We start from the raw sequence: 27,934 nt of genomic DNA, 5'->3' as shown, positions 1-27,934 counted from the left end.
CTGGTATACGTGGCCTCCTTACCCCCAATACTGGTATGTGTGGCCCCATCATCCAGCAATCCTGGTATGTGTGGCCTCCTCATCCCCCAATCCTGGTATGTGTGGCATCCTCATCCCCCAATCCTGGTATGTGTGGCCTTCTCACCCCCAATCCTGGTATGTGTGGCCTTCTCACCCCCAATCCTGGTATGTGTGGCCCCTTCATCCAGCAATCCTGGTATGTGTGACCCCCTCATCCCCCAATCCTGGTATGTGTGGCCCCCTCACCCCCCAATCCTGGTATGTATGGCCCCCTAATCCAGCAATCTTGGTATGTGTAGCCCCCTCATCCAGCAATCCTGGTATGTGTGGCCTCCTCATTCCCCAATCCTGGTATGCGTGGCCTCCTCATCCCCCAATCCTGGTATACGTGGCCTCCTTACCCCCAATACTGGCATGTGTGGCCCCATCATCCAGCAATCCTGGTATCTGTGGCCTCCTCATCCCCCAATCCTGGTATGTGTGGCCTCCTCACTCCCCCAATCCTGGTATGTGTGGCCTTCTCACCCCCCAATCCTGGTATGTGTGGCCCCTTCATCCAGCAATCCTGGTATGTGTGGCCCCCTCATCCCCCAATCCTGGTATGTGTGGCCCCCTCACCCCCCAATCCTGGTATGTGTGGCCTCCTCACCCCCCAATCCTGGTATGTGTGGCCCCCTCATCCAGCAATCCTGGTATGTGTGGCCCCCTCATCCCCCAATCCTGGTATGTGTGGCCTCCTCACCCCCCAATCCTGGTATGTGTGGCCTCCTCACCCCCCAATCCTGGTATGTGTGGCCTCCTCACCCAGCAATCCTGGTATGTGTGGCCCCCTCACCCAGCAATCCTGGTATGTGTAGCCCCCTCATTCAGCAATCCTGGTATGTGTGGCCCCCTCATCCAGCAATCCTGGTATGTGTGGCCTCCTCACCCCCCAATCCTGGTATGTGTGGCCTCCTCACCCCCCAATCCTGGTATGTGTGGCCTCCTCACCCCCCAATCCTGGTATGTGTGGCCCCCTCACCCAGCAATCCTGGTATGTGTGGCCCCCTCATCCAGCAATCCTGGTATGTGTGGCCTCCTCACCCCCCAATCCTGGTATGTGTGGCCTCCTCACCCCCCAATCCTGGTATGTGTGGCCTCCTCACCCCCCAATCCTGGTATGTGTGGCCCCCTCACCCAGCAATCCTGGTATGTGTAGCCCCCTCATCCAGCAATCCTGGTATGTGTGGCCCCCTCATCCAGCAATCCTGGTATGTGTAGCCCCCTCATTCAGCAATCCTGGTATGTGTGGCCCCCTCATCCAGCAATCCTGGTATGTGTGGCCTCCTCACCCCCCAATCCTGGTATGTGTGGCCTCCTCACCCCCCAATCCTGGTATGTGTGGCCTCCTCACCCCCCAATCCTGGTATGTGTGGCCCCCTCACCCAGCAATCCTGGTATGTGTAGCCCCCTCATCCAGCAATCCTGGTATGTGTGGCCCCCTCATCCAGCAATCCTGGTATGTGTGGCCTCCTCACCCCCCAATCCTGGTATGTGTGGCCTCCTCACCCCCCAATCCTGGTATGTGTGGCCTCCTCACCCCCCAATCCTGGTATGTGTGGCCCCCTCACCCAGCAATCCTGGTATGTGTAGCCCCCTCATTCAGCAATCCTGGTATGTGTGGCCCCCTCATCCAGCAATCCTGGTATGTGTGGCCCCCTCATCCAGCAATCCTGGTATGTGTGGCCCCATCACTGCACACACAAAAAAATAAACACTTATACACACCTTCATTCCTCACCTCTTCTCCAGCGCTGCTGTGTCCTGTCTATGAGCAGCTCATGTCAGCATCTGAGCTGCTGGCAGTGGAGAAGCGTGAATATGCATTCTGTTTAGTAGTGGGCACTGACAGCAGGAGCCGCGGCTCAGCGCTCCTCCGTGCCCGCTGCTAAAGAAAATGAATATTCCCTTTTCTCCATGCCCCTCTTGTACTTGTCCTTGTGTTTGAGGATGGACCAGAATGACTGCTGATTTCTGAGCTATCACTGTCTCTGCTACTAAAGCCCTCAAAATCCACATCTCCATCTGACATTGCACTTTCATCACTGTCAGAACATAACAGGACATACGCTTCCTCAGCAGTATAAGTCTGGCAGGTCATTTTATTAGTTTATATATTTTTTGTCGTGACTAATTGACGTGACCTGACGAGACTACTACCAAATTATTGGTAAAACAATTGTGATCAAGCCTAACTCTAGGCTAATCCTAACCCTAGGCTAACCCTATGCTAACCCTAACCCTAGCTTTAGCCTAACTCTAATTTTCTTTATCTTTTTTTTTACTTTGTATCAAATCGCTGACTGACACAGCTCTTGTCAGCAGCACTTGTCACACTGTTTCTCCTCTGATCACTCACTCACAGGAGATTAGAGGAGAAACAGCATTTTTATCAGGCAGATCGCCCGGGAAAGTTTGTTGGTACAATAAACTTTCCCAGTGATCGCTCTCATTGGCTGGCGTGACGCAGGTCTCGATGAGGTCAGGGGTCACAGCCAGCATACTGCACCAGGATCCCCGCGTTATAAAGGTATGTGGGGGTCCCAATCACCGCAAAACCGTCTGTCACTATCTTTTAAATGGCGCAATCGCTGTGGATCACGGCATCTAGAAGATAGGAACGGGTTAACATCATGGGGACCTGATCAGGTCCCTATGATGTCACCTGTCAGAGCTGTCGCTCTGCCCCACAATCGCAGCGCTTGCAGGTCCCTGGGGGTCCTGAGCGCTGCGACACCGCCGACTGTTCATAAACGTACGCGCTGCACAGAGCCCAGCAAGTGCGGAAGTTTATGTACAATGGGCGGTCGGGAACCGGTTAACATGCCGATTACCCCTATATCTGCAGGTTTATAGCATTATTGGATCTGACAGGTTCTGTTTAAAGAGTTAATATGAGTTAGTAATTTACTTTTTATTATTTTATAAAATCATTTAAACTGTATATTTTATTGTCCCTCAAACAGCAAAGGAATTAGTGGTAAGTGTGTGAGAGGTAGAGAAAGGGTTACACATAAAGAGAGGAGGAGTAGCAGACTGTGAAAATACAATACCCATAGAACCACATTCTCTGAATCAGTCACTCCGCATATACTGATTTTGTCATGACCATGCTAAGCTTCTGTGAGCTGCTGCTAATCCTGCTAACCTGTCTGATTACCATCAAATATCTAAAGGTGCTATGGGCCACAAGGAGTCTCCCACCTGGACCAATTCCTTTCCCTTTCATTGGTAACCTCTGGATATTGAACTTCAAACTTCATCCAGAGATTCTTACAAAAGTAAGTCCTTGGTTTCCTATTAAGCATGTACATGTTAGTGCTCATGCACATGATCAATATTCTCGTACAAGTTTTATCCATGGTTTTCACACATAGAATATGATATGAGTGCTCTGGGATGTCCGTTTTTTTTCCTTGGGCTGAGTGGTCCGAGGAAAAAATTCGTGGACATGTCTAAATTTGATCCGAGTGTCGGATCAAAATCGGCTTATGCAACTATATGGGTCTGTAAAAAAAAAATTACCTCCGAGTGCGGTCCAATTCTCGCAGACAGTCAGAATGGAGAACGTGGAGAAATGTCTTTTCTCTCCAAGTCCGAGAAAAACTGATGTCACTGATCAAAGTCTGATCAGAATAATAGGACCGTTTTTCTCAGATGTGGAGACAACTGTTGTGTGAATCTACCCTTAGTGTATTATGTTTTAACCCCTTAAGGACCTTGGGATTTTCCGTTTTTGCGTTTTCGTTTTTTGCTCCCCTTGATCCCAGAGCCATAGCGTTTTTATTTTTTGGTGAATATGGCCGTGTGAGGGCTTATTTTTTGCGGGACGAGTTGTACTTTTGAACGACATTACTGGTTTTACCATATCGTGTACGGGAAAACGGGAAAAAAATTCCAAGTGCTGTGAAATTGCAGTTTTTTGTTTTTTTTTTACCACATTGACTAAATGCTAAAACTGACCTGCCATTCTTATTCTTCAGGTCATTATGAGTTCGTAGATACCAAACATGTATAGGTTCTTTTTTATTTAAGTGGTGAAAAAAAAATCAAAAGTTTGCTAAAAAAGAATGGCGCCATTTTCCAAGACACGTAGCGTCTCCATTTTTTGGGATCTGAGGCTGGGTGAGGTCTTATTTTTTGCGCGTCGAGCTGACTTTTTTTATTGATACCATTTTCGGGTAGATCTAATGTTTTGATCGCCCGTTATTGCATTTTATTGCACTGTTGCGGTGGCCAAAAAAATTCTGGGGTTTAGAATTTTTTTCTTGTTACACCGTTTACCAATCAGATTAATTATTTTTTTATATTGATAGATTGGGCGATTCTGAATGCGGAGATACCAAATATGTGTATGTGAGGGTTTTTTTTAATTAGTTTTTTTGAATGGGGGCGAAAGGGGGGTGATTTAAACTTTTATATTTTTTTATTTTTTTAATATTTTTAAAAACATTTTTTTTACACTTTCTGCATGCTCCAATAGTCTCCATAGGAGACTAGAAGCAGCAGTTATCTGATTGCTTCTGCTGCATACAGGTGATGAGCAGATCGCCTGTATGCAGTAGAAATGCTCATGTGCTATGAGCGCCGACCACTAGGTGGCACTCATAGCAATATTTACATGACAACCACAGGGGTCTGCTGCAGACCCCGGGTTGTCATGCCCATGCATCGGTCACCCGTGATCATGTGACATTGTCATCGATGGACGGGGCTAATGTCACGCTTCTGGCGCAGCGATGTTAGAGTCAGCGATTGAGTTTGCATGTGAGTGTGAACTGTAATAGCAGGAGAGCATTAGGACCCTGTGGCTTTTGCCTGGCTGAGCAGAGAGCAGGGGCAGACCGGGAGACCCTTTGTGTTGTGAAGCAGACTGCTGTGTGAGATGCAGGAACCTGAGTTTGAGGAGAAATGTGAGGATTGAACTTCGGTGAGACTCTCTCCACAAGCTTTCCTGTAGGGGCTGTTAACCCCTTTCCCTAGGGAAGCTGTGTCCCTAATTAAGAACGAGTGTTGAGCTGGGGAAAGTGACGCGCGCCCTGGGCCATGGGGTACTCGGCAGCCGGGCCTCTTATGGATGCCGGTGGGGAATATCACGGTGGCTGGCCCGGTCCGTGACCCAGGGCGGTCAGTAAAAAGGGGGAGATTATAGGGGATTTGGAAAGTTTGTGACGCCAACTGTGGAATGCGGCTAAAGGGTGCTGCCGCTGCGGAGCAGTCCTCTGGAGCTGGTGTTACGGCAGCAGGGATGGTGTGGCTCTCCACAGGTAGAGCTAGCTCCAGGGCAGCGCGGGGTGTAATGGATGGTGGTGCAGGGAAGAGACGGCAGGAAGGTCCCGGAGGAAAGACGGACACTCACACGGTGGTAAGCTTCAGTACCTTTACTGGTGATGGTGCAGGCACGGTCCAGGGTACTCCGGGCGAAGGGCGCACTTTTGGACTCTCCCCAGTGAGCGGGTATAAGGCCTCCTGATCCGTTGCTTTGCTCGCTAAGCTTCTGGCCTGCCTGAAACTAGGCTTAGCTTGGTTACTGTCTCTCTTTGCACCTGCTGACCTGGTGGTAGGGCCTTCTCTTGGAGATCACTCTCCCTCGACGCTGGGGCCTCCGTGACTCCTAGCCCTGGTACTGTAGTCAGCGTTTGGTGAACCTGGGACCTATAGTCCTCCAGGGGTTCCGGTGGTTCCTACTGGGTGTAAAGGGTCCCTGTAGGCGCAGACCCAGTGTCCGGTATATATCTCGGGGTGAGCCTGGTATGCTCCTCTGCCCCCTCGCTACTTCTTCCTTCTCCTCTCGCCTTCGGCCCACTCAGGGCCCTCACTAGGCCTTCACACGTGCTGTAGGCCTCTGTCTGACTAAACACTAAACTGAAACTGAGCTGCCTGGCTCCACCCTCCCTTTATTTATCCCTAACGGGCTCCCTCTGCTGGTCTGAGGTGGTAGGGTGGAGGTGTGTGAATGTGTGAGGGCTTCTTGTGGAGAAGTCCATCCATGCACCCTTCTGGGTTCTGTGGCACCAATGCGCAGCAGGGCACCACAAAAGCTGTGTGACTTTTTGGAGTTTTGTGGAAGTCCATGCGAAGTGGACTAGAGACTTTAGGCTAAAAGGGCTAAGGGACGAGGATTCGGAAAGAGACAAAGAATACCATCTCTGTGACGGAGCTCGTGGTCGATGGCCTGGGAAACAGTGAGTGACCGCGAGAGAAGAGCCGGGGTCCGGTGCCATTCACATTGAGAGGATACTGACAAGCCCTGGTGAAGAGTTCTTCCTGGACCGTAATCTGAGACTACAGGACTTAAATCCCCGGCGTGCGGCTTGGCATCGGCCGAAAAGACAAAGAAAAGTTGTTTTTATTTGGCAGCCACCGCGAATCACAGGCCTGTGAGGGACCACATCTGAGGTTAACGGTACCGTAGCTTTAAGATACCCAGGTATCCCTATACTAGGGGTATAAGAGCAATTGGTGTAGTGTCATGTATTGTTACTGTTAATTTTGGTAGGTTTGGCACTCAGTGTGCAATTTCAGGGATTCCCACAGAAGACCTTCACTAGATTGACACTGTGTTTAGGTAAAATTGATCCAGATCTTTAGTGTAACTCACATAACATGGGAACCTTGGGATTGGCACATTGATTTCAGCTTTTGCTGAGTGTATATAACTATTAAGCTGTGTGCCCACGATGCATTTTTTAAGCGTTTCCACAGTGGCAGAAACGCTTAAAAAACTCATGGTAGAAGGCCTGCCATGTTCCCCAATGATAATCCGCATGTGCTGTGCACATGCTGTGGAAATTTCCGCTGTGGATTATCATTGAGGAAAAAAACGCAGCACTATCAATTATTTTGCGGAAGTGCTGTGTTTTCGTCGCCATTGACTTTCATTGGAACGCATGGAACCGCATCACTGCATCTGTACATGCGGAATCCAAGCGTTCCAATGTGCGGATGGTACCCGGGTGTGGAGGACAGGAGACTCTGCTCCGGACCCGGGTACCATAGAATCTGTAAAAAAAGAATAAAATAAAAAATAAATATGATATTTTACCTTCTGATGGCCCCCGCTGCGCTTGTCCTCCCATGCCAGCAGATCGCGGTGAACTGAAGGACCTGCGCTGACGTCATAGTCATGTGACGGCAGGTCCTTCAGTGTACCGCGATCTGTCGGCAAGGGAGAACGGAGCGAAGCAAGACTCCGGGGGCCATCGGAAGGTAAGTATAGATTTATTTTTTTAATTTTAAACATTCTTTTACGGTCACACTATATAAATCCATGCCGTTTGCATGGATTTATATAGTGTGACCAAGTTGACAAGCACTTTCCAAGTGATGCTAAAAGCGCTTGTCAACCCGCATGCGGCAATGCATGTGAAGAATGCTTCACATCCACTTGTCCCTGGCAGGAAAAACGCATGTACAATCCGCATGTACAATCCGCATGCGTTTTTTTCTGCCAGGGAGATGCAGAAACGCTCAGGAAAAAATCCTGAGCATTTCTGCTTCGTGGGCACATAGCCTTAGAGATAGTGTCCTAGGGGGAACCTGAGACTGATTCATTCAATACTGAATCGTAGTCTCAGGCTAAGTGCCCACGATGCAGAATTCTCCTGATTTTTTCTGCATCTCCCTGGCAGGAAAAACGCAGGCGGATGCCAGGTAGAAGAGTTTGTGAAGCGTTTTTGCATGCATTTCTGCATGCGGGTTATCAAGCACTTTTACATGCGATTTTAGCATCACTTGGAAAAGTGCTTGACAACTTGGTCACACTATATATAAATCCATGCAACTGGCATGGATTTATATAGTGTGACCAAGTTAATAGTTCAAAAAAGAATAAAATTAAAAAGCACATTATACTCACCTTTCGATGGCCCCGGTCTCCTCTCCGGTGCGTCCGGTGTCTTGGGCGGCTCGCGGTGGTGTAAAAAGACCTTCCATGACGTCATTTAGTCATGTGACAGGTCCCGCAACCGCCGACATCACATGACTAAATGACGTCATGGAGGGTCCTTTTACACCATCGCGAGCCACTGGGGAGCCAGGACGCGCTGGAGAGAAGACCGTGGGCCATCAGAAGGTAAGTATAATGTTTATTTTTTATTTTAAATTCTTTTTTTTAACAGGTGCTATGGCACCCGGGTCTGGATGGGAGTCTCCTCTTCTCCAGATCCGGGTACCATCCGCACATTGAATCGCTTAATATCCACATGTGCACATGTAGTTATGCGGATATTATGCGATTCAATGCAAGTCAATGGCGGCAATTACGCCGCGTTTCCGCAAAAATAATGGACAATAATGGATTTTTCCCTAATGATAATCCGCAGCGGAAATTTCCGCAGCATGTGCACAGCACATGCAGATTATCATTGGGGATCATGGGGCCCTTATTACCAAGTGTTTTCGCTGCGGAAACTCTGCAGCAAAAACGCTTGAAAACCGCATAGTGGCCACGCAGCCTCAGGCTATGTACCCACGATGCTGATTTGAAGCAGAAATTTCCTGAGCATTTCTCTTTGGCAGAAAAAAACTCATGCGGATTTTGACATGTGTTTTTTCAGCGTTTTTAAATTGTTTTTATGCATGCGTTTATTTCAAGCGTTTTTCTAAGCGATTTTGAGCATCAATTGGAAAAGGGCTTGATAAGTTGGTCACACAATATAAATACATGCAACAAGGATTTTATCAATGGGTATAGTGAACATTTTGAACCCAGAAGTACGACACAGAATTTGATAACATTAGGTCATCATTAGTGATGAGCGAGTGTATTCGTTACTATTCACACGATTAGTACGGTATTCGGGTTTCTCGTTATATTGCGAGTATTTGTGTACTTGCCTCGCTATATTCGGATGTCCCGCCCTGCAGTTTTGGCGCCCCCTTTGCAGCCATTAAACATGCTGGGCTTCTTAACCAATCACAGTAATGCCGCAGACATCTTGGTTGTGGCATTACTGTGATTGGCTGGTTGCTCAGCGTCATAGGGTCTATTTAAGCCCTGCCCCCACCATTTTGTGCACATTGCGTCCGGAGCCTGCGTTCTACAAGCATACGGGGAGATCGCTGAGCTGCTAGGGAGAGTGTTTAGGCTTCTTGATAAAACAAAAGCCCTTTTAAGGGCTACCTGCAGTGTGTACTAGGTTAGTGTTTAAAGGAGCCGCTCACTAGCTCCATAATACCACCAAAAAATAGCTCTTTTCAGAGCTGAAGACACACAACAAAGTCAGAGTGCAGGGAGGGAGAGATTGTGTATTAGGTAGGGAGAGGTGAAAGTGTTCTTCCAGTGTCCATCTTAAAACAGCTCTTGTCAGAGGCAAAGCAATATTTTTCCAGCACACAGAGTAGTAGCATTTTGTGCTGCCTTTTTTTTTAAAAGCACCGGTCTATTTTCCCCGCTGTTTTAGGGGTCATGGCCTGGCTTCTGCTGTCCACATTAGTCCACTTAAAAAGGCGGTTAGTGCCCAACGCACAACAGTAGTCCAAACATTTCCTACTGCCTGCTACCAAGCACGCACCAGGCCATTTTACCCACTATTTTGGCTGTGACAGCTAGCTTGGCTTGTTTCATCAACATCTGAAAATCTGTCAACAAAACCCAAAATGCCAAAAAAGCCTGTTAAGGGACGTAGACATGGTGTTGTCAGTGGTGTGCGAGAAGGCACTCAGTCTGTGTCAGGTCAGAAGAAGCTTGATGCATCCACTATGTTCCTGGAAAAATTTCCCAGTCTGGAACGTAAATGTGTGTGGAAGCCAGAAGAGCGAGTGCAGATTCTGTCTTGGATAGCAGACAAGGCCTCTACGCATTTGCCAAGCAGCAACAAATCTTCCACGACCACACAGTCTGCTGTCGATACACAGAAGGCTGGCCCATTCAATCCTGAAGCTGGTTCTCCTTCCTCCTGCCATTATCAGTCACAGGAGACCTATGACCTCAAGCTTGGCCACTCCGAAGATTTGTTTGGAACGTATCCTTTGGTTGGCTCTGACCTATCACAGGATTGAAGAGAGACAAGAGGAGGTGGTGTGCGTTGATGCTCAAGTATTTGAGGACCTACGGCCAGAAGAAAGCCACTTGAAGGAACGTCATTTACTGTCTCCAGAAGTGGAAGCTGATGATGATGAGACACAGTTGCCATCAGGTCAGCCTACAATGTCAACTGGGAGGATGAAATGGAAGACGAGGTGATAGATGATGAGTCCACTGATCCGACCTGGACCGTTGGCATGCATAGCCATGACAGCAACACAGAGGAAGATGGATATGTAGCACCAACACAGGCACTTAGGGGTCGTGGTTTCCCCAGAGTGAGAACTGGGTCAATTGTTCCCAAGAGCAGCCCCGCTGTGCGCCAAATCAGGGCCAGGGTTCAGCTGCTGTGTGGAATTTTTTTTCTGAAAGTCCGTCAGAGAAAAACATTGTAGCCTATAGCATCTGCCATACCAAGATGAGCAGAGGCCAGAGCAAAAGCAACCTGAGCACCACCAGTATGTGAAACCACATGGCAGCCAAGCACCCCAGTAGGTGGGCGGAACACCAGGGTACCAAATCTGCATCTGTGGGTCAAACCAATGCCATGTCTCCTGGGCTATGTCCTTCAGTTTCTGCTGTTCAGGATGCAGGCGCTCATACCTCCTGCCCACAAGCTGCGGTTGCTCACACACAACAAACATCAACCACATCCACTTCCTTGTCCCAGCGAAGCGTCCAATTGTCCGAGCCTGAGAGCTTGGAAAGAAAGCATAAATACCCAGCCATGCACCCACAGGCACAAATACTAAACTTTCACATTGCCAAATTGCTAGCTGTGGAGATGTTGTTGTCGTTTAGGCTTGTGGGAACACAGTCTTTCCGTGATCTCTTGGCTCTGGCTGCCCCACGATAGTGTTCCCAGCCACCACTATTTTGCCCGGTGTGCCGTTCCTGCGTTACACAAGCACGTGTTAAACAATCTGAACCATGCTCTCACCAGTGCCGTAACCAGGAAGGTCCACCTAACAATAGACACCTGGACAAGTTGTTGTGGACAGGGACGATACATTTCTGTCATGGCACACTGGATGAACCTGGTGGAGGGTGGGACAAAGGCGCACACTGGAACATCACACATCCTACCCATGCCAAGAATAGGAGGCCCAAATTCTGTCAGGGTTTCCGCCTCTTCATATTCCACTTCCTCTCTCCGCTTGAACTGCTCCTCATCCTCTGCTGAATTACCCTCCCCATCACTGCCAAGCTGGGACCTGTGCAGCAGCGCATCGGCAAAGCGGCAACACGCTCTGCTGAACCTGATCTGTTTAGGTCAGAAAGCAGACACTGCAGCAGAGCGGTGACAAACTTTAAAACAAAAGACTGATCAGTGGCTCTCCCCGCTGCACCTCCAACCCGGTCTGGTCGTCTGCGATAATGGGCGTAACCTGGTGGCAGCTTTAAAGGTCGGCAAGCTGGTACACGTGCCATGCATGGCTCATGTGCTGAACCTAGTTGTTCAGAAATTTCAGAAAACTTACTTGCCGTATCTATTTGAGAAGGTGCGTCGTATTAGCGCCCATTTCCGCCATTCCTCTACCGCTTTTGCTGCTCTTACTGCACTGCAAAAACGCTTGAATTTGCCAAGACACCGACTCATTTGTGACCTGCCCACATGGTGGAACTCAATCTATCATATGTTGGCAAGGATTAGTGAACAGCAGAGGGCAGTAGCTGAATACCAGCTTCAACATGCCTGTCAGACTGAGAGTCGACCACCACACATAACAACTGTCGAGTGGGTGTGGATCGCTGACATTTGTGAGGTTCTTGAGAACTTTGAGTACAGCACCAAATCTTGTGAGCCGTGATCAGGCTATTATCAGCGTAACCATCCCGCTGCTGTTGGTATGGAGCCAGATTTCCCAATGAGTGATATGGCCCAGCCAATATTCTGAGGCAACATTGGATGATGAGGAGGGAGAGGACTTGTTTTTCTGTGCTACCGAGGTGACTCGTAATGCTAAAGAGGGGACACCCAACCCAAGCTTCATGTCTGTCCAGCCTGGATGGGCTGGAAAGGAGGAGGCGAGTCAGCGTGAGGAGAGGATGGGTACTGTTTCTACTGTTGTGGACACATAACATTTGCCTATTTGCAGCTTGGCCCACATGGCACAGTTCATGTGTAAGTGTCTGTGGCAAGACCCTCGCATGATACACATCTTATCCAACAACCTATCTGTGCCTGTAACAATGCCAAGGAGGGATAAGTTGCAGAACATGGTCAAGGGGTACTTAAATGACCATACGTGCGTCCTTTTTGACGCTTCAGTTCCCTTTAATTATTGGGTTGTCTAAGCTGGACACTTGGCCCGACCTCTCCTTATATGCCTTGGAGGTGCTGGCCTGCCCGGCTGCTAATGTCGCGTCAGAGCGTGTTTTCAGTTCCGCTGGGGCAATCATCACTGATAGGCGCACACACCTCTCCACGGAAAATGCAGACAGACTTACTCTGATTAAATTCAACAAGGACTGGATATCTCCACAGTTTGTAACTTCTCCAGATGACAGCAAGCCAACCTAAATTCACCAAAAATGCAGATTCATGCTACTGCTGTTAACCTAACCCCTTCCCATAAGAACCTGTTTCCTTCCTTCGTCAACCATGACTCAGCCCATAGGGCTAATTTTTTACAAACCTTATGCACATTGTGCAGTGGACAAACCAGGACAGTATTCCTACTCCAGCCTAGCTACTATTTGTGATTGGAGGCCCTTGGGATGGTGGCTTCCTGCGTCAACCATGACTCAGCTCATAGGGCTAATTTTCACAAACCCTAAGCACATTGTGCAGTGGACAAATCTGGAATGTACAGTAGTCCTACCAAACTAATATTTGTCATTGGAGGCCCTTGTCACAGGTTGTGCCACATTGTAACTGAGATAGGAGATACACATCAATAGAAATTTACACTGACTGTTGATGACCGACTGATGGCCCTCTGAAAACTTGAATTGAGGGCCACAACTACTACAGTACTCCATCGTAGATAATGTTTGTCAAGGGAGGCCCTTGTCATAGAATCTTCCTGCACCTATGACACAGCCCCCAGGAGTAATTTTTGGAAATACGATGCACATTCTGCACTGGATCAAGTAGTACAGTATCAAGAAGTCGTCTCTTCCTATATAATCTGGGAAATATTGACAATCAAAATCTCTGACCATTTGGAGAAGCTTTTCCAACCCATCCTGGAGGGGGGGCACCATATATCCTTTGTCCATTGACTTGCACAAGTGATATATTTGAGCTCGTCATCCAGTTGACTAGTGCAGCTTTATTTTTCCGGTTCACAGAGTTCAGCCATACCTGAGTATCGCAGGCCGCACTCACTGCTACCTTCTAGTACTCCATGTCTCTTGGCCTTTTTCTCTGTAGTCTCTGCCCTTAAATGAGTTAAATAATAGAGTGAGGGCCCTACAATATGACTAAGTGAGGGCACTCTCAAATGTACACAAGGGGCACTTCCAAAATTTCTAGAGGAGGGCACTTCAAAATGTATGTTACCGGGCCACACGAGGGCTCTGACAAAACTCAGCTTTCCTGCCTACTGCAGGCCCTCTGAACATTTGAATTTAGGGCCTCAGTATCACATGGTGGTGGAAGCGGAGGAGGAGGGTCAAGCCCAACGCTACAATGGGCACATTGTAAACTGCTTTGGAATATGTATTCCACTATCTGAGTGTTAATGATGGAGAGACCGCCCAAATGTCTAAGTAACAGCTGTCCCTCCAAAACGCATGTTACAGAGCCACCTGAGGCTTCTCAGGTCAAAGATCAACATACCTACTGGTGCGTTCTATCTGTGCTTGTAAAGTGCTGGGGAATAGCGACCTAAAAATTATGTAAAATTATGTATGACAGAGGGACCTACAAAGTGTATAAGCCAGGGCCCCCCCAATTGTAAAAGGCGGAAAAAAGCCACAACAATATGTGTGAACAAACGCTAAAAGGGATATTTTTTTTGTTTCTCTGGTTTATTTAGCCTTATATACACAAGTGATTATGCAGGAAAAACTGTTTAACCTTTTTGGCCTGTTAAATGCAATTTAGGTTAGGTTTGGTAGTTGTTCTTGTGTGTCTGTAAAAGTGGCATAATACTGTGACAAACTTATTCCCAGAAACCATATGTCAGTCAGAAATGCATGCAGGCATATTCTCCAGGCTCTTCCCATTCTGTTTCATTACTTTCCCATCCATTTCAGCCTTTTCCTCAGGCCCCCAGAACCCTTTGTAGGGTCCAGCAGAAAATTACTTGCATTTCCCATTGACTTACATTGCATTCGCTATTCGGAACGAATACGCGATTATTACAAAGTACTCGTTACGAGAATAGCGATTACGTATATTATGGTACTCGCTCATCACTAGTCATCATATTGAATAAGTTGTCATTAGTCTTGAGCGCAAATGCTCGCTATTTGAGTTTGCATCGGGTACTCGGGTATCCACCATGTATCGCGGATGCTCGAGTCCCCGCCCCACATGTTTCACGGTTATTAGACACCCAAAAAAAACATGCGGGGATCACTCCTGCATGACAGGAAATCTCCGCAAGGTGCGACTACAGCGATATCAGATTTATCGGGTTTTTATGATTGACAGCTGTCACACACTAAAAAACCCTTTTTTTTTGCAAAGACTAGTTTTTGCATCGCCATATTTTGAGAGCTATAATTTTTCCATACTGCAGCCGACAGAGCCATGTGATGGCTTGCTTTTTGCAGGAAAAGTGAACGTTTTTATTGGTACAATTTTTGGGCAAGTGACATTTTTTGATCGCTTTCTATTCCAATTTTTGTGAGGCAGAATAAGCAAAAAACAACAATTCAGCAATTGTTTTTTTTTTTTTTTTTTTTTTTTTTTATGCCGTTCTGCGTGTGGTAAAATTGATAAGGTAGCTTTATTCTTCAGGCCAGTATGTTTACAGCGGTACCACATTTCTATCGTTTGATTTTTTTATGTTTTGGCAAATTTTTTTTGTATCGCTTTATTCTGTGAGCTATAACTTTTTTATATTTCGGCTAATGGAGCTGTATGGCGGCTTTTTTACAGGAGAAGATGACGTTTTCAGCTATACCATTTTTATTTATATTGTCCCATAGTGGGACCATGTGTAAAATAAATAAATAAATATAGCGGGCCCACATCTCTGTTATCAGTTCCACCCCTTCTTTGGTCCCCATCAGAAAAAAACATTGTCTCCTCCCACCAGCCCAGGAGCAAATTCGCATATGAGGGAGCACAAGGGCTCCCCATCGTTGTGCCCCTGAGCTGGTGGTAGAAGACATGATCAAACACAAACGTTTCTTATCAGACAGAATTCAAGGATCTCCATCACAAAGTTATGTGATGTAAACTGTTGACCTCTAGTAGATAGGAAGTGCTGTATCGCCTGTAATCTTCTCTCATGAGGAACAGATGAATAGAGAGCCTCCACATCAATCCCCACAAGTAGGCTCTCCCTATTCATCACAATGTTATCAATCTTCAATAACAGATCCGCCGTATCTCTCGTATATGACGGCAATGCAGAGACAAAAGGTCTCAAAACCTGGTCAAGGTACTGTCCAATGTTCTGACATAAACTGTCGATTCCCAAAACAATCGGTCTCCCCTTAAGGGGGGGGTCAGGCCCTTGTGGACCTTTGGGAGGCTATAGAATGTCGCCATCATTGGAGATTGAGGTAATAGATACTCATATTCTGTTTTACTGATAACCTTGTCCTCCACCTATCCAGAATTGTTTTTAATGCTGCCTGAAAAGTGTTAAGGGGATTATTTGATAACTTGGTGTAACCTTCTTCATCCCCCAGCAAATTCAAGCACATGGCACGATAATGATCAGAGTCCAGAACCACCACATTGTCGCGCTTGTCAGAAGGCTTTATAACAACGTTGTGGTTCTATTCAAGGTTTTTATTGCCTCTATCTCTGCCTTAGTGCAATTAAATCCCCTGAAGGGTTGCGATTCTTCCAAGGCTTTAAGGTCTCTTGTCACAAGGTTAACAAAAATGTCTATATTAGACTTTTCGTTTTGTGGTGGCAGCATTCTCGTACTCTTCTTTTTCAAATTAGAGACAGGTCCTTCTCTCGTCAGATTTGAGCCTGTCCTAGCTAAGCTCTCCAAAAGTCTTATGTCAGGTATAAGATTAACCGGAACCCCCAATTCATCACTAACAATGTTGTCTTGTCTGCTAAAGTGCTTGTGCCACCTCAGTTTCTGGGAGAATAGGTTGAGACCTTTGACAGTATTAAATAAATTGAAATCTGATGAGGAAACAAAGGATAAGTCTTTGGATAGAACTGATATCTCTATGTCCGTGAGAGTATGTGAAGATAAGTTCATAACCCTTCCTTCTAATTCAGATTCCTCGTAGGATCCAACTTGTTTCTTAGTGGGTAGTTTGTCTGTAAAAACGTCCACCTTGACTAGTTTGAAACATATCTCTACCTCTGAATTGATCCTGGCCTCTCCCTCTGATTCTATTTCTGCCTCAACCGACCTTTGTCCTGCTTTCGTTATCTGAAATCTCAGTATCCGTTGAAGTTTGATCACCTTCTTGTTCAACTTGCAATGTCTTATTATTCAAAAAATATAAGCCTTACTGTCCTTAAAGTCCAGTACGTCGCTAATAAATTGTTTGTTTACGGTCCCTAATGTGATATTGAAAATGTTCAATAATATTCTGTAGTTTTGTTTCTCTACTGGCAAAGTCTGCTTCAGTAGAACATTTTTTTGTTGCCTCAATTTGTTCTTTTAAATTACTGTTGAGGAGGGCAAGTGATTGTTTTTCCCGAACCAAACAGTGTCATAAATTGTAAGGCACTGCTTGTGGCTTCCTTTTCCCATTTACCTATAAATCCTGGGCTTCTATGCCGACTTCCAGGATTTAGAGTAATCCTAAAACCACGTGGCACTATTCCTGCTCTGAGATAGTTCTCCAGGCTCTGCACCTCCCACCATGCTGACACCTGATCCTTACACAGAATTGTAAGTGGGGGGTATATCTTTTTTGAATCACACCTTGATCTGAGAACACCTTCTTAGCATCGACCAGCCACTGTTCCGTATTTCAGCCGTGTGTTAACAATCCTGCCATACCCAAATAAATCACTATATCTTAACAAGCAAAAAATTACGAGGAATAGATGCAGAGGATCTATTCAACCCTCAAGATTCTGAGCTCACAGTATACAGTACAGACCAAATGTTTGGACACACCTTCTCATTTAAAGATTTTTCTGTATTTTCATGACTATGAAAATTTTACATTCACACTGAAGGCATCAAAACTATGAATTAACACATGTAGAGTTATATACTTAACAAAAAAGTGTGAAACAACTGAAAATATGTCTTATATTCTAGGTTCTTCAAAGTAGCCACCTTTTGCTTTGATGACTGCTTTGCACACTCTTGGCATTCTCTTGATGAGCTTCAAGAGGTAGTCACCGGAAATGGTCTTCCAACAATCTTGAAGGAGTTCCCAGAGATGCTTAGCACTTGTTGGCCCTTTTGCCTTCACTCTGCGGTCCAGCTCACCCCAAACTATCTCGATTGGGTTATGGTCTGGTGACTGTGGAGGCCAGGTCATCTGGCGTAGCACCCCATCACTCTCCTTCTTGGTCAAATAGCCCTTACACAGCCTGGAGGTGTGTTTGGGGTCATTGTCCTGTTGAAAAATAAATGATGGTCCAACTAAACGGAAACCAGATGGAATAGCATGTCGCTGCAAGATGCTGTGGTAGCCATGCTGGTTCTGTATGCCTTCAATTTTGAATAAATCCCCAACAGTGTCACTAGCAAAGCACCCCCACACCATCACACCTCCTCCTCAATGCTTCAGGGTGGGAACCAGGCATGTAGAGTCTATCCGTTCACCTTTTCTGTGTCGCACAAAGACACGGTGGTTGGAACCAAAGATCTCAAATTTGGACTCATCAGACGAAAGCACAGATTTACACTGGTCTAATGTCCATTCCTTGTGTTCTTTAGCCCAAACAAGTCTCTTCTGCTTGTTGCCTGTCCTTAGCAGTGGTTTCCTAGCAGCTATTTTACCATGAAGGCCTGCTGCACAAAGTTTCCTCTTAACAGTTATTGAAAAGATGTGTCTGCTGCTAGAACTCTGTGTGGCATTGACCTGGACTCTAATCTGAGCTGCTGTTAACCTGCGATTTCTGAGGCTAGTGACTCGGATAAACTTATCCTAAGAAGCAGAGATGACTCTTGGTCTTCCTTTCCTGGGGCAGTCCTCATGTGAGCCAGTTTCTTTGTAGCGCTTGATGGTTTTTGCAACTGCACTTGGGGACACTTTCAAAGTTTTCCCAATTTTTCAGACTGACTGACCTTCATTTATTAAAGTAATGATGGCCACTTGTTTTTCTTTACTTAGCTGCTTTTTTCTTGCCATAATACAAATTCTAACAGTCTATTCATTAGGACTATCAGCTGTGTATCCACCAGACTTCTGCACAACACAACTGATGGTCCCAACCTCATTTATAAGGCAAGAAATCCCACTTATTAAACCTGACAGGGCACACCTGTGAAGTGAAAACCATTTCCGGTGACTACCTCTTGAAGCTCATCAAGAGAATGCCAAGAGTGTGCAAAGCAGTCATCAAAGCAAAAGGTGGCTACTTTGAAGAATTTAGAATATAAGACATATTTTCAGTTGTTTCACACTTTTTTGTTAAGTATATAATTCCACATGTGTTAATTCATAGTTTTGATGCCTTCAGTGTGAATGTACAATTTTCATAGTCATGAAAATACAGAAAAATCTTTAAAGGAGAAGGTGTGTCCAAACTTTTGGTCTGTACTGTACATACACATAAGCACCTGGTGAATGTGTCGGCAATGCCAAGCGCAGTGACCTTCTACAGCCAGATCCAGACTGTCTATAACACCTGACACACCCATGACAGTACCCCCTTCCCCCTTCTATGAGTGGCCTCCGGACACTCAGGACCAGGTTTCTCAGTATAAGAGGTGTGGAATGCACAAACCAACCTGGGGGCATTCACCTCTGATGCTGAAACCCACATCCTTTCCTCTGGACCATAACCCTTCCAGTGCACCAAGTACTGTAGGGAACGACACTGGAGACGAGAATCTACAATCCTTGAAATCTGAAACTCCAAATTACCATCAACCATGATCAGTGTCGGACTGGAGTACCTTGGGCCCACCAGAGAAAAATCATTCTTGGGGCCCACCAGGTAGTTATGTAAAAATACCACACAGGATAGATCCTATATACTACACCAAACAGGAGAGCTGACAGATCCTCAATATACTACACCACACGGGAGAGCTGACAGATCCTCTATATACTACACCACACGGGAGACCCGACAGATCCTCTATATACTACACCACACGGGAGAGCTGACAGATCCTCTATATACTACACCACACGGGAGAGCCGACAGATCCTCTATATACTACACCACAAGGGAGAGCCGACAGATCCTCTATATACTACACCACACGGGTGAGCCGACAGATCCTCTATATACTACACCACACGGGAGAGCCGACAGATCCTCTATATACTACACCACACGGGAGAGCCGACCGATCCTCTATATACTACACCACACGGGAGAGCCGACAGATCCTCTATATACTACACCACATGGGAGAGCCAACAGATCCTCTATATACTACACCACACGGGAGAGCCGACAGATCCTCTATATACTACACCACACGGGAGAGCTGACTGATCCTCTATATTCTACACCACACAGGAGAGCCAACAGATCCTCTATATACTACACCACACGGGAGAGCCGACTGATCCTCTATATACTACACCACACGGGAGAGCCGACAGATCCTCTATATACTAAACCACACGGGAGAGCCGACAGATCCTCTATATGCTATACCACATAGGAGAACTGTCAGATCCTCTATTAACTACACCACACGGGAGAGCTGACAGATCTATTTATACATTTAACTGTATCGGCGTGCACAGCACCACAGCATCGCTGCATATAGCAGAAATCACAGGCTCCTTTTGAAGCCCGGCCACAGGAAGGGTTTCAAAGGAGCTCTATAATGACAGGTACAGGAGTCATCAGCAGACCCACGGCTGTCATGACAACCCATCGGCGTCTCACGATCACGTCACAGGCGCGCTGATGAGCGAGAGAATGATGCGCACGCATGTCGGCTTGTGTTAAATGCCACTGTATGAGATTGACAGTGATATTTAACATGCGCCATGGATGAAAGACAGATGTCGTAAAGGGGTTAAAACCTGAGGGTCCTCTTCCCCACTGTGTCACTTCTAATTTCCTGTTGGCCCCCTCACCCACTGCGCAAATACTACAAGTAGACACATATTCAATCACATCCCGATGCAACCCCGGCCACCAAAAACTACAAGAAAGGAGGTCCACAGTTGCCTTACCACCGGGATGACCAGCAAGCACAGTTGTGATGTTCCCTAATTACTTTGTGGCGCAGATTAGATGGTACAAATAACCTTCTTGAAGGGCAGGAGGCAGGGGCGTCCCCCTGAGCCTCCAACACCTCACCCTCTAGCTCAGGGTACAATGTCGAAATAACTACCCCCTTCTGTTAAATCGGGGCAGGGTTCTTATGGTCACCACCACCAGGGAAGCTCCGGGACAAAGCATCATCCTTGACGTTTTTAACCCCTCTACGGAAAGTGACAACAAAATTTAAACCTAGTAAAACACAGGGACCATCTGCTTGCTTAGGGTTGAGACGTTTAGCCGATTGAAGATATGACAGGTTCTTATGGTCTGTGATTAGTTATAGGATGGACAGCCCCATCCAACTAATGTCGCCATTCTTCGAACGCCAATTTAATCACCAAAAGCTCCCTATTACCCACGTCATAATTTCTCTCAGCCGAAGATAATTTCTTAGAAAAGAAAGCGCATGGACGCCATATACCAGGGGACTGACCCTGAGACAAAACAGCCCCAACCCCCACCTCCGACGCATTAACTTCCACAATAAAGGACTGGGAAACATCGGGTTGACTGAGTATAGGTACAGTGGCAAAACAGCTCTTAAGGGAGAAAAGAGCCTGCACCTGACCATGTCGAAAAATCGGATCCCTTCCTTGTCATGTCAGTGAAGGGTTTCACAATTACCGATTAATTTTGGATGAATTTCTGGTAAAAATTTGTATAACCCAGAAAATGCTGTAGAGACTTCAGGTTCTCGGGACGGTCCCAATCAAGGACAGCACGGATCTTCTCCGGATCCATCCGAAAATCCAAAGATGACAACAGGTACCCCAAAAACTGCACTTCCTGGACGGCGAAAACACATTTTTCTAGTTTGGCATATAGTTTGTTATCTCTTAATATCTGAAGCACCTGTTTAACATGCCCCTGATGTGTCTCAAAATCAGGTGAGTAAACCAAAATATCATCCAGATAGACCACCACAAACCTGCCCACCAAATGATGGAAAATATCATTAATGAAATCCTGGAACACTTCAGGTGCATTGGTCAGACCGAAAGGCACAACCAGACTCTCAAAATGCCCTTCAGGGGTATTGAATGCTGTTTGCCATTCATCCCCCTCTCTTATTCTAACCAGATTGTAGGCTCCCCTTAAATCCAACTTGGAAAACACCTTAGCTCCCACAACCTGGCTGAACAAATCTGGAGTCAGAGGAAGGGGGTATGGATCTCAGATGGTAATTTGATTTAATTCCTGTGAATCTAAACAGGGATGTAGACCGCCATCTTTTTTCTTCACGAAGAAGAACCCTGCCATCACGGGTGAAGATGAGGGTCTGATATGTCCCTTCTCCAGACTTTTCGCAATGAAATACTTCATGGCTTGTCTCTCAGGGCCAGAAAGCTTATACAGTCTGGACTTTGGAAGTTTAGCTACAGGGGTCAGGTTAATAGGACAGTCATATGCACGATGAGGAGGCAAATCCTGACACCCCTTCTCAGAAAAATGTCCTCAAAACCAGACAAAAATGCAGGTAATGTCTCTACAGAGATTTTAGAAAGGGAAATTTTAAACCATTCTAATGGCAGTAATCTCCCCACTCAATGATCTCCCAGGATTGCCAGTCCACCAACGGATTATGTCTCACCAACCAGGGTAGACCCAGTACAATTGGAGTGGGAAGACTGTCCAGGACAGAGCAAGGAATTATCTCACAATGAACTGACCCCACCCTCAGTCTTACATTATGTACAATCTGAGTCAGAGCTTTCTGTGCAAGTGGCGCTGAGTCCATGGTGAAGATGGGAATGGGCTTAGCTAAAGTACAGCAAGAAAGACCAAGAGTTTTCACAAACTCATCATCCACCATGCTGACTCCAACTCCACTGTCAACAAACACAATTTTCTCGGTCTTGCTCTCTAGCACCACCTCTGCTGTCAGGACAAACCGACAACTGCAGGTTGATGATAAATGCACCCTTTGCTTATCCAACTCCAGACTACCAAGGGTTAATCAAGTTTCCTTATGTTTAGGAATTGAAGAACCAGCCCCAATAAATTGTCCCTTTCTTTCCACAAAAAAAAAAACACGCCCTTTTTTTTGTGCAGATCTCAGGGGAAACGTACTATGCAGAGGCACCCCCTAACTGCATGGGTTCTTCCATCTCCCCCAGTACTGGTTCACCACTAGACCACTCCCCCCGGCAAAGGGGCATTGCCCCGAAAGAAGGCTCCAGAGAAGGAGGTCTCGCCCACCTATCCCGAAGGCTTCTATCAACACACATAGCCAACGACATGACAGCCTCCAAGGACTCTGGGGTTTCATACACTGCCAAAGCATCTTTCATCCTTTCAGTAAAGCCCTGACAAAATTTGCTTCTAAGAGCCGGGTCATTCCATTATGTATCAGTTGCCCATCTGCGGAATTCGGAGCTATACGTCTCTATTGACCGATACCCATGCTGAAGACGTCGCAGCCTGGACTCAGCCAATGAGATTCGGTCAGGGCCATCATAGATGAGGGCTAGAGCCCCCAAAAAAAACCTCCACAGATTGGAGAGGAGACAAACCGAACCCTGCAGCAAAGAGAAAGCCCAGGATTGAGGATCTCCTTGCAGCAATGAGATCACAATTCCTACTCTCTGCTCCTCATCTCCGGAGGAGTAAGGACAAAGTTTAAAATACAGTTTTCAAGCTTCCTGGAACACAAAAAAACGTATCCCTACCTCCTGAAATCCTGTCCGGGAGGGCAACCTTGGGTTCATCTGGACCGTCCTACCTGCAGAGATCCCAACATTAGGGGCCTACAGCCATTGTTGCTGCTGCTGAACCTCATAGCGGAGGTCAGTCACCTCCAGAAACAGCCTGTGCAGCTGCTCTGCCAGCTCTGCAATGGAATCCATGAACCAAGGGAGAACAAAAAAAAAAACACACCCGAAAAAAACCCACACACAAATAAAATCACGTGTCAGTTTTTTTTCTTCTATATATGCATGGCCGGTGTTAATGTCACGCAAGGTGTGGGAAAGACTAAGTGCAACGCGAAGGGAAAAGGGGGAGGTCGCCCAATCACTAGGGAAAGGGGGAGTGGAGACCCCTAGGCAGATCTAATATCAACTTACATATCCTACCGTCCCTATATAGGTTTAGCACCTATCATCGAGAAGGAAACTTAAGCCCTGTATATCACTAGAGCTAGGCCCTAAATAGGGAGGGGGAGGGGTGAGCACTGGTCAGGCCCCACTAAAAACTAAAGACAGCAAGGTAGACAACAAAGGGGAAAACTTAGCTTGAGCAGACACCAGAGGAGCCAACTGTCCTTCAAGGGCACCAGAAAAGAAGTTAGCCGACTGCTAGAGATCCAAGCCTGCACCCAGGAAAATATAAATATCACCAGTGACTCCCTGGAGCATACTGAGCATATTTAAAACCCAGACAAGGGTGTGTCAATTAGCGGCAGGAGGGAGGTAGCCGCTGGGTCCTAAAGGAAGAAGGATTAAGAAGATGTCTGCAATGCCAAGCACAGAAACCTCCTACAGCCAGATCCAGAGTGACTGTCTATTACACCTGACACACCCGTGACAGTGAGTATAATAAATTAAAATATAACTTTTTAATATTCTTTAAAATGCTAATAAATATACTAACACCTATAGGCAATAGGCACCCCACATGTAGTGACACAAACAAATATTAACAATGTGGATTCTTGAACAGATATTTCCACAGCAGTTTATTAAGGTGCTATTTTTACTTGTGACAGTGGTCACATCTTAACACTGTACGTCACATATACATATCAAGAACACAACTGAATTGATCTCACCCACTCCTTTGGATTCAGCTATAGGCTGAAGCAACCATGATATCTAGCACTTTTGAAATGAAAAAACAGTCAGTCCATTAGGTGGAGCTGATCAGGAGGCTTGTTATGCCCTGTGTATTGCTAACATGGCCCTAGAAACCCATAGCTCCAGCCCTGACAAGGGCAGTCCACATCTGTTCCTTCAAGTGGAGAAGCCCTAAAATATATTGTGCGTTTCTCCCTTTTGTGCTCTTCAGGGTTGTAAAGTGCACAAATTCATATTCAGTAAGGCCCTTTCATTAGATTGGCCTCATGTCAAGTTCAGGACTGGTACGGATCAAAACCCCATAGCGGCGATTCTTATACCCCCCCCCCCTTTCCTCCAATCAATTATGCTGCCAGGGTCTCAATCATTAACTAATCCCAAATACCTGTGCATTACTCATCATTTGTCAATTTGAGGTTCGTGCCTCATATCTAGCGGTGGACCGCACGCCTTCAGTAACCTTCTGGTTTAGTCTCTTCCCGGTGGAATGCAGTAGTCCTGTCACGTCACTTCCTGTGCGCAGTGCGACTCAGTGGAGTGCACGCATCACAGATTCTGCCTGGTGGAACGCAGATACCCGGTTTTCTTCACTTTCTGTGCTGTTCAGTGGAGCGCAACCATCACAGGCAGTGCGCCCTCTAAGAACACCCTCGTTGTTCAAGCGCATAGTATGTTTTGCATGCATCACATCCTGCATGTCTTATTCATAAGGTAGAACACGCCTATCCTCACTGCGTGTCAATCATCCTCTTTCCTTAAACCAAAGGCGCGGTATGTACATGCCTGATCATTTGTGATGCCTCCATTATCAGTTTCTTAAAAATGGGGTCATACAGTTACCTTCTGGTCATCAATCCTACATATTATCAGAATGAAGACATCTAAGACATCCACCTTTTGCACTTTATGTTGTTCTTCGATTAGTAACCCTATACTCTCACATGGTAGATATTATTCATTTGGAAATTAAGGGGACAGTATAGTAATGTATAGCATAAATTTCAACACTCCTTTCACAGGTCTGTTCTGTGTCCTATTTAACATAAATAGTCAAGATGAAGAGAGTCATAAATTAACCATTGGCCTGACAATCAGTCGGTCAGAGTTAAAATTATAGTCATGGGTTTAGATGGCAGCATTTACTTCCAAACAAGGCAAATATCAATCAGATGAAGCAGCCGAAATTGAGTTGTTCATTCAATCCGGTGGGTACCATTGTATTGAGGCGAAAAATCCATCTCGCCTCTCATTGTAAAATTAAAAGGTCTCAGTCACTACCTCTGATGGGTTTTTCAACTTTCTCAATACCAATAAATCTGCATATTTTGATACCCCATGTTTGCTATTAATGTGTTTCGCCAGGGGTGTCTCTCTTTTATGTTCAATGTCCCCAAGGTGGTCCCCAATTCTTTTCCTCATTTCTCTTCTCGTTTTGCCGATATATCCCAGTCTGCAATCACATACGGCCCTCTAGACGACCACTTGGGACTTACAGTTAATGAATTTACGGATAGGGAATTTCTCTTGTGTGACATTTGATCTAAAGGTCTTACTTTGTGTCACTACAGGACACGCTATGCAACCCCCACATTTGAAGCAACCCATTAGGTCAGAGTTTAGCCAGGTGGTTGGTTTCTAAGCTGTAAAGTGGCTCTTGACGAGCCTATAAATAGGGATCTTTCCCTACAGTATGTAATGTGGGGATAGTCTCCCACTTTCTTCATTAGATGACCATCCATCTTTAATACAGACCAGTGTTTATTTAATATATCACTAACTTCATGTGCTCCATTAGAGAACGTAGTTATGAATCTTCTGACCTCATCCTGTGCTTCCCTTTTTTGGGGACCAGCAATTCTGATCTCTGTACTCTGTACAGACATCCTCTTTCCCTGAACCTCTGTCTCATATCATCGGCTTGATCTTTAAAGACCGTTTAATTCGAACAGTTACGCCTAGCCCTTAAGTATTGACCCATTGGTATGCCTCCTTTCAGAGGTTCGGGGTGGCTGCTTTCCCACCTTAAGATGGAATTGGTGGATGTTGACATTCTGTAAATACATGTTTCAAGTGCACCATCCTTGTTTTTCTGGATCAGCACATCAAGGAATGCTAGTGTGGAAGGGTTTCTTTCAAAGGTGAAACGCAATCCTATCGGACTCAGATTGAGCAGTTCAATAAACAGAGTTTTTCCGTGGTACCACGCCATATATACACAAAGGAAATAAACGTGTACAACAAAACGTGTAATTGCAATAATTTTCTGGGAAAAATACATTTTCTGGAACAATTTAAAGGGCCCCAACACTTTCGTCTATGACTGTACATATAATACCTATATAAAATACAAGTTCATTAAACAAACTAACAGTGACAGACAGGTGCAGAGGGGGAGAGGGCCCTGACTTCATTGAGTTACAATCTACAGGGTATTGAAACAGCAGGTTGGGGGATTGCAGCTGCTCCAGTGGGAGTGAAGTGGAAGTGGCGTTCATTTCAGGCTGTAGACTTTCCTGAAGAAATTAGTTTTCAGGTTATGTCTAAATGTTTTAATTGTGAGATACAATCATACATCCTGAGGCACTGAATTCCAGAGGATTGGGGATAGTCAGGAAAAATCTTGGAGACAGGTAAGTAACATATAGGGTTGTAGGAAAGACCGGAGACCGGTGTGGGAAGGCATTGGTAGATTAGTACAAAGATGTATGGAGGACACAGATTATGGAAGGCCTTGTAAGTATTTGTTAGTTATTTAAACTGGATGCAATGGGGAACTGGAAGCCAGTAAATGGATTGGCAGAGAGGAGAGGCAGAGGAGTAATGAGGTGGCTTAATCGGGCAGCAGAGATAAGGATTGATTGGAGGGGTATGAGAGTGTTGAATGGTAGGCCAGCTGCAGTAGATGAGGCAGGAGATGATGAGGGCATGTACTAACATTTTTGTTTATTCAGGGTTGAGGAAAGGACTGGATCTGTAAATATTTTTTAGTTGGAAGCGGCACAAGGTGGTAAGGGCATGGATTCGTGGTTTGAAGGATAATGCAGAGTCAAGGGTTGGACTGAGGCAGCGGACTGGTCATATGAAGCATAATGTCATTTATAGTGTGTAACACCGGTGTTCCTGCATGTTTCCCTACCCCCCTCCTGGCAGGGACGCTGTCATGCTCACGTCCCCGGCTGCCCAGCCGTGTCCTTTGCTCCGGCTCCTTTGTCCCACTCCTACTGTGTCCTTAGCCAATAGCTGGGAGGCACTTAGTATCTGTCACTCCCACAGGTGGCGCATGTGGTTCATGGACCCCCTGTGCCACAGGGCTGGGCTTGCCTATCAGGGGCATAGCTAAGTGGTAACCTGGTTTTTACTTGAGCACCAGATGGTGAAGACAGGCTTGAGCTGCAAGTAGCCGCCAGGTACCACTCATAGGCAGCACCCGGTACTGCAGGTGCTGGCACAGACTGGGCTTGGAGTCACAGACATGGCTCGATTTGGATACTGGAACAGGCTCAGACAGTACGGAACCCTGGAACACTAACC

The 27,934-nt window shown here is 46.2% G+C and overlaps 1 protein-coding gene across 3 annotated transcripts in view; it reads left to right on the top strand.

Annotated features, from left to right (window-relative positions):
- The first annotated feature begins 2,477 nt into the window (after window positions 1–2,477).
- Window positions 2,478–27,934, top strand: part of LOC141233053 (cytochrome P450 2J4-like) — a 79,272-nt gene continuing 53,815 nt past the window's right edge. Inside the window, exon 1 of one of the 3 annotated variants that reach the window (XM_073667855.1) lies at window positions 2,478–2,590. In XM_073667855.1, coding sequence (XP_073523956.1) covers window positions 2,537–2,590 — 54 coding nt within the window. In that variant the 5' untranslated portion in view covers window positions 2,478–2,536. Of the gene's footprint in view, window positions 2,591–3,102; window positions 3,342–27,934 lie in introns of those variants that run through there. The other 2 variants (XM_073667856.1, XM_073667854.1) reach the window with 2 other exon arrangements.

The sequence above is a fragment of the Phyllobates terribilis genome, unplaced genomic scaffold (assembly GCF_046119375.1).
Source record: "Phyllobates terribilis strain yellow unplaced genomic scaffold, ASM4611937v1 Scaffold_2__4_contigs__length_985480577, whole genome shotgun sequence".
NCBI lineage: Eukaryota > Metazoa > Chordata > Amphibia > Anura > Dendrobatidae > Phyllobates > Phyllobates terribilis.
The sequence above is the reverse complement of the archived record's forward strand: the minus strand, read 5'-3'. Positions and strand labels throughout refer to the sequence as shown.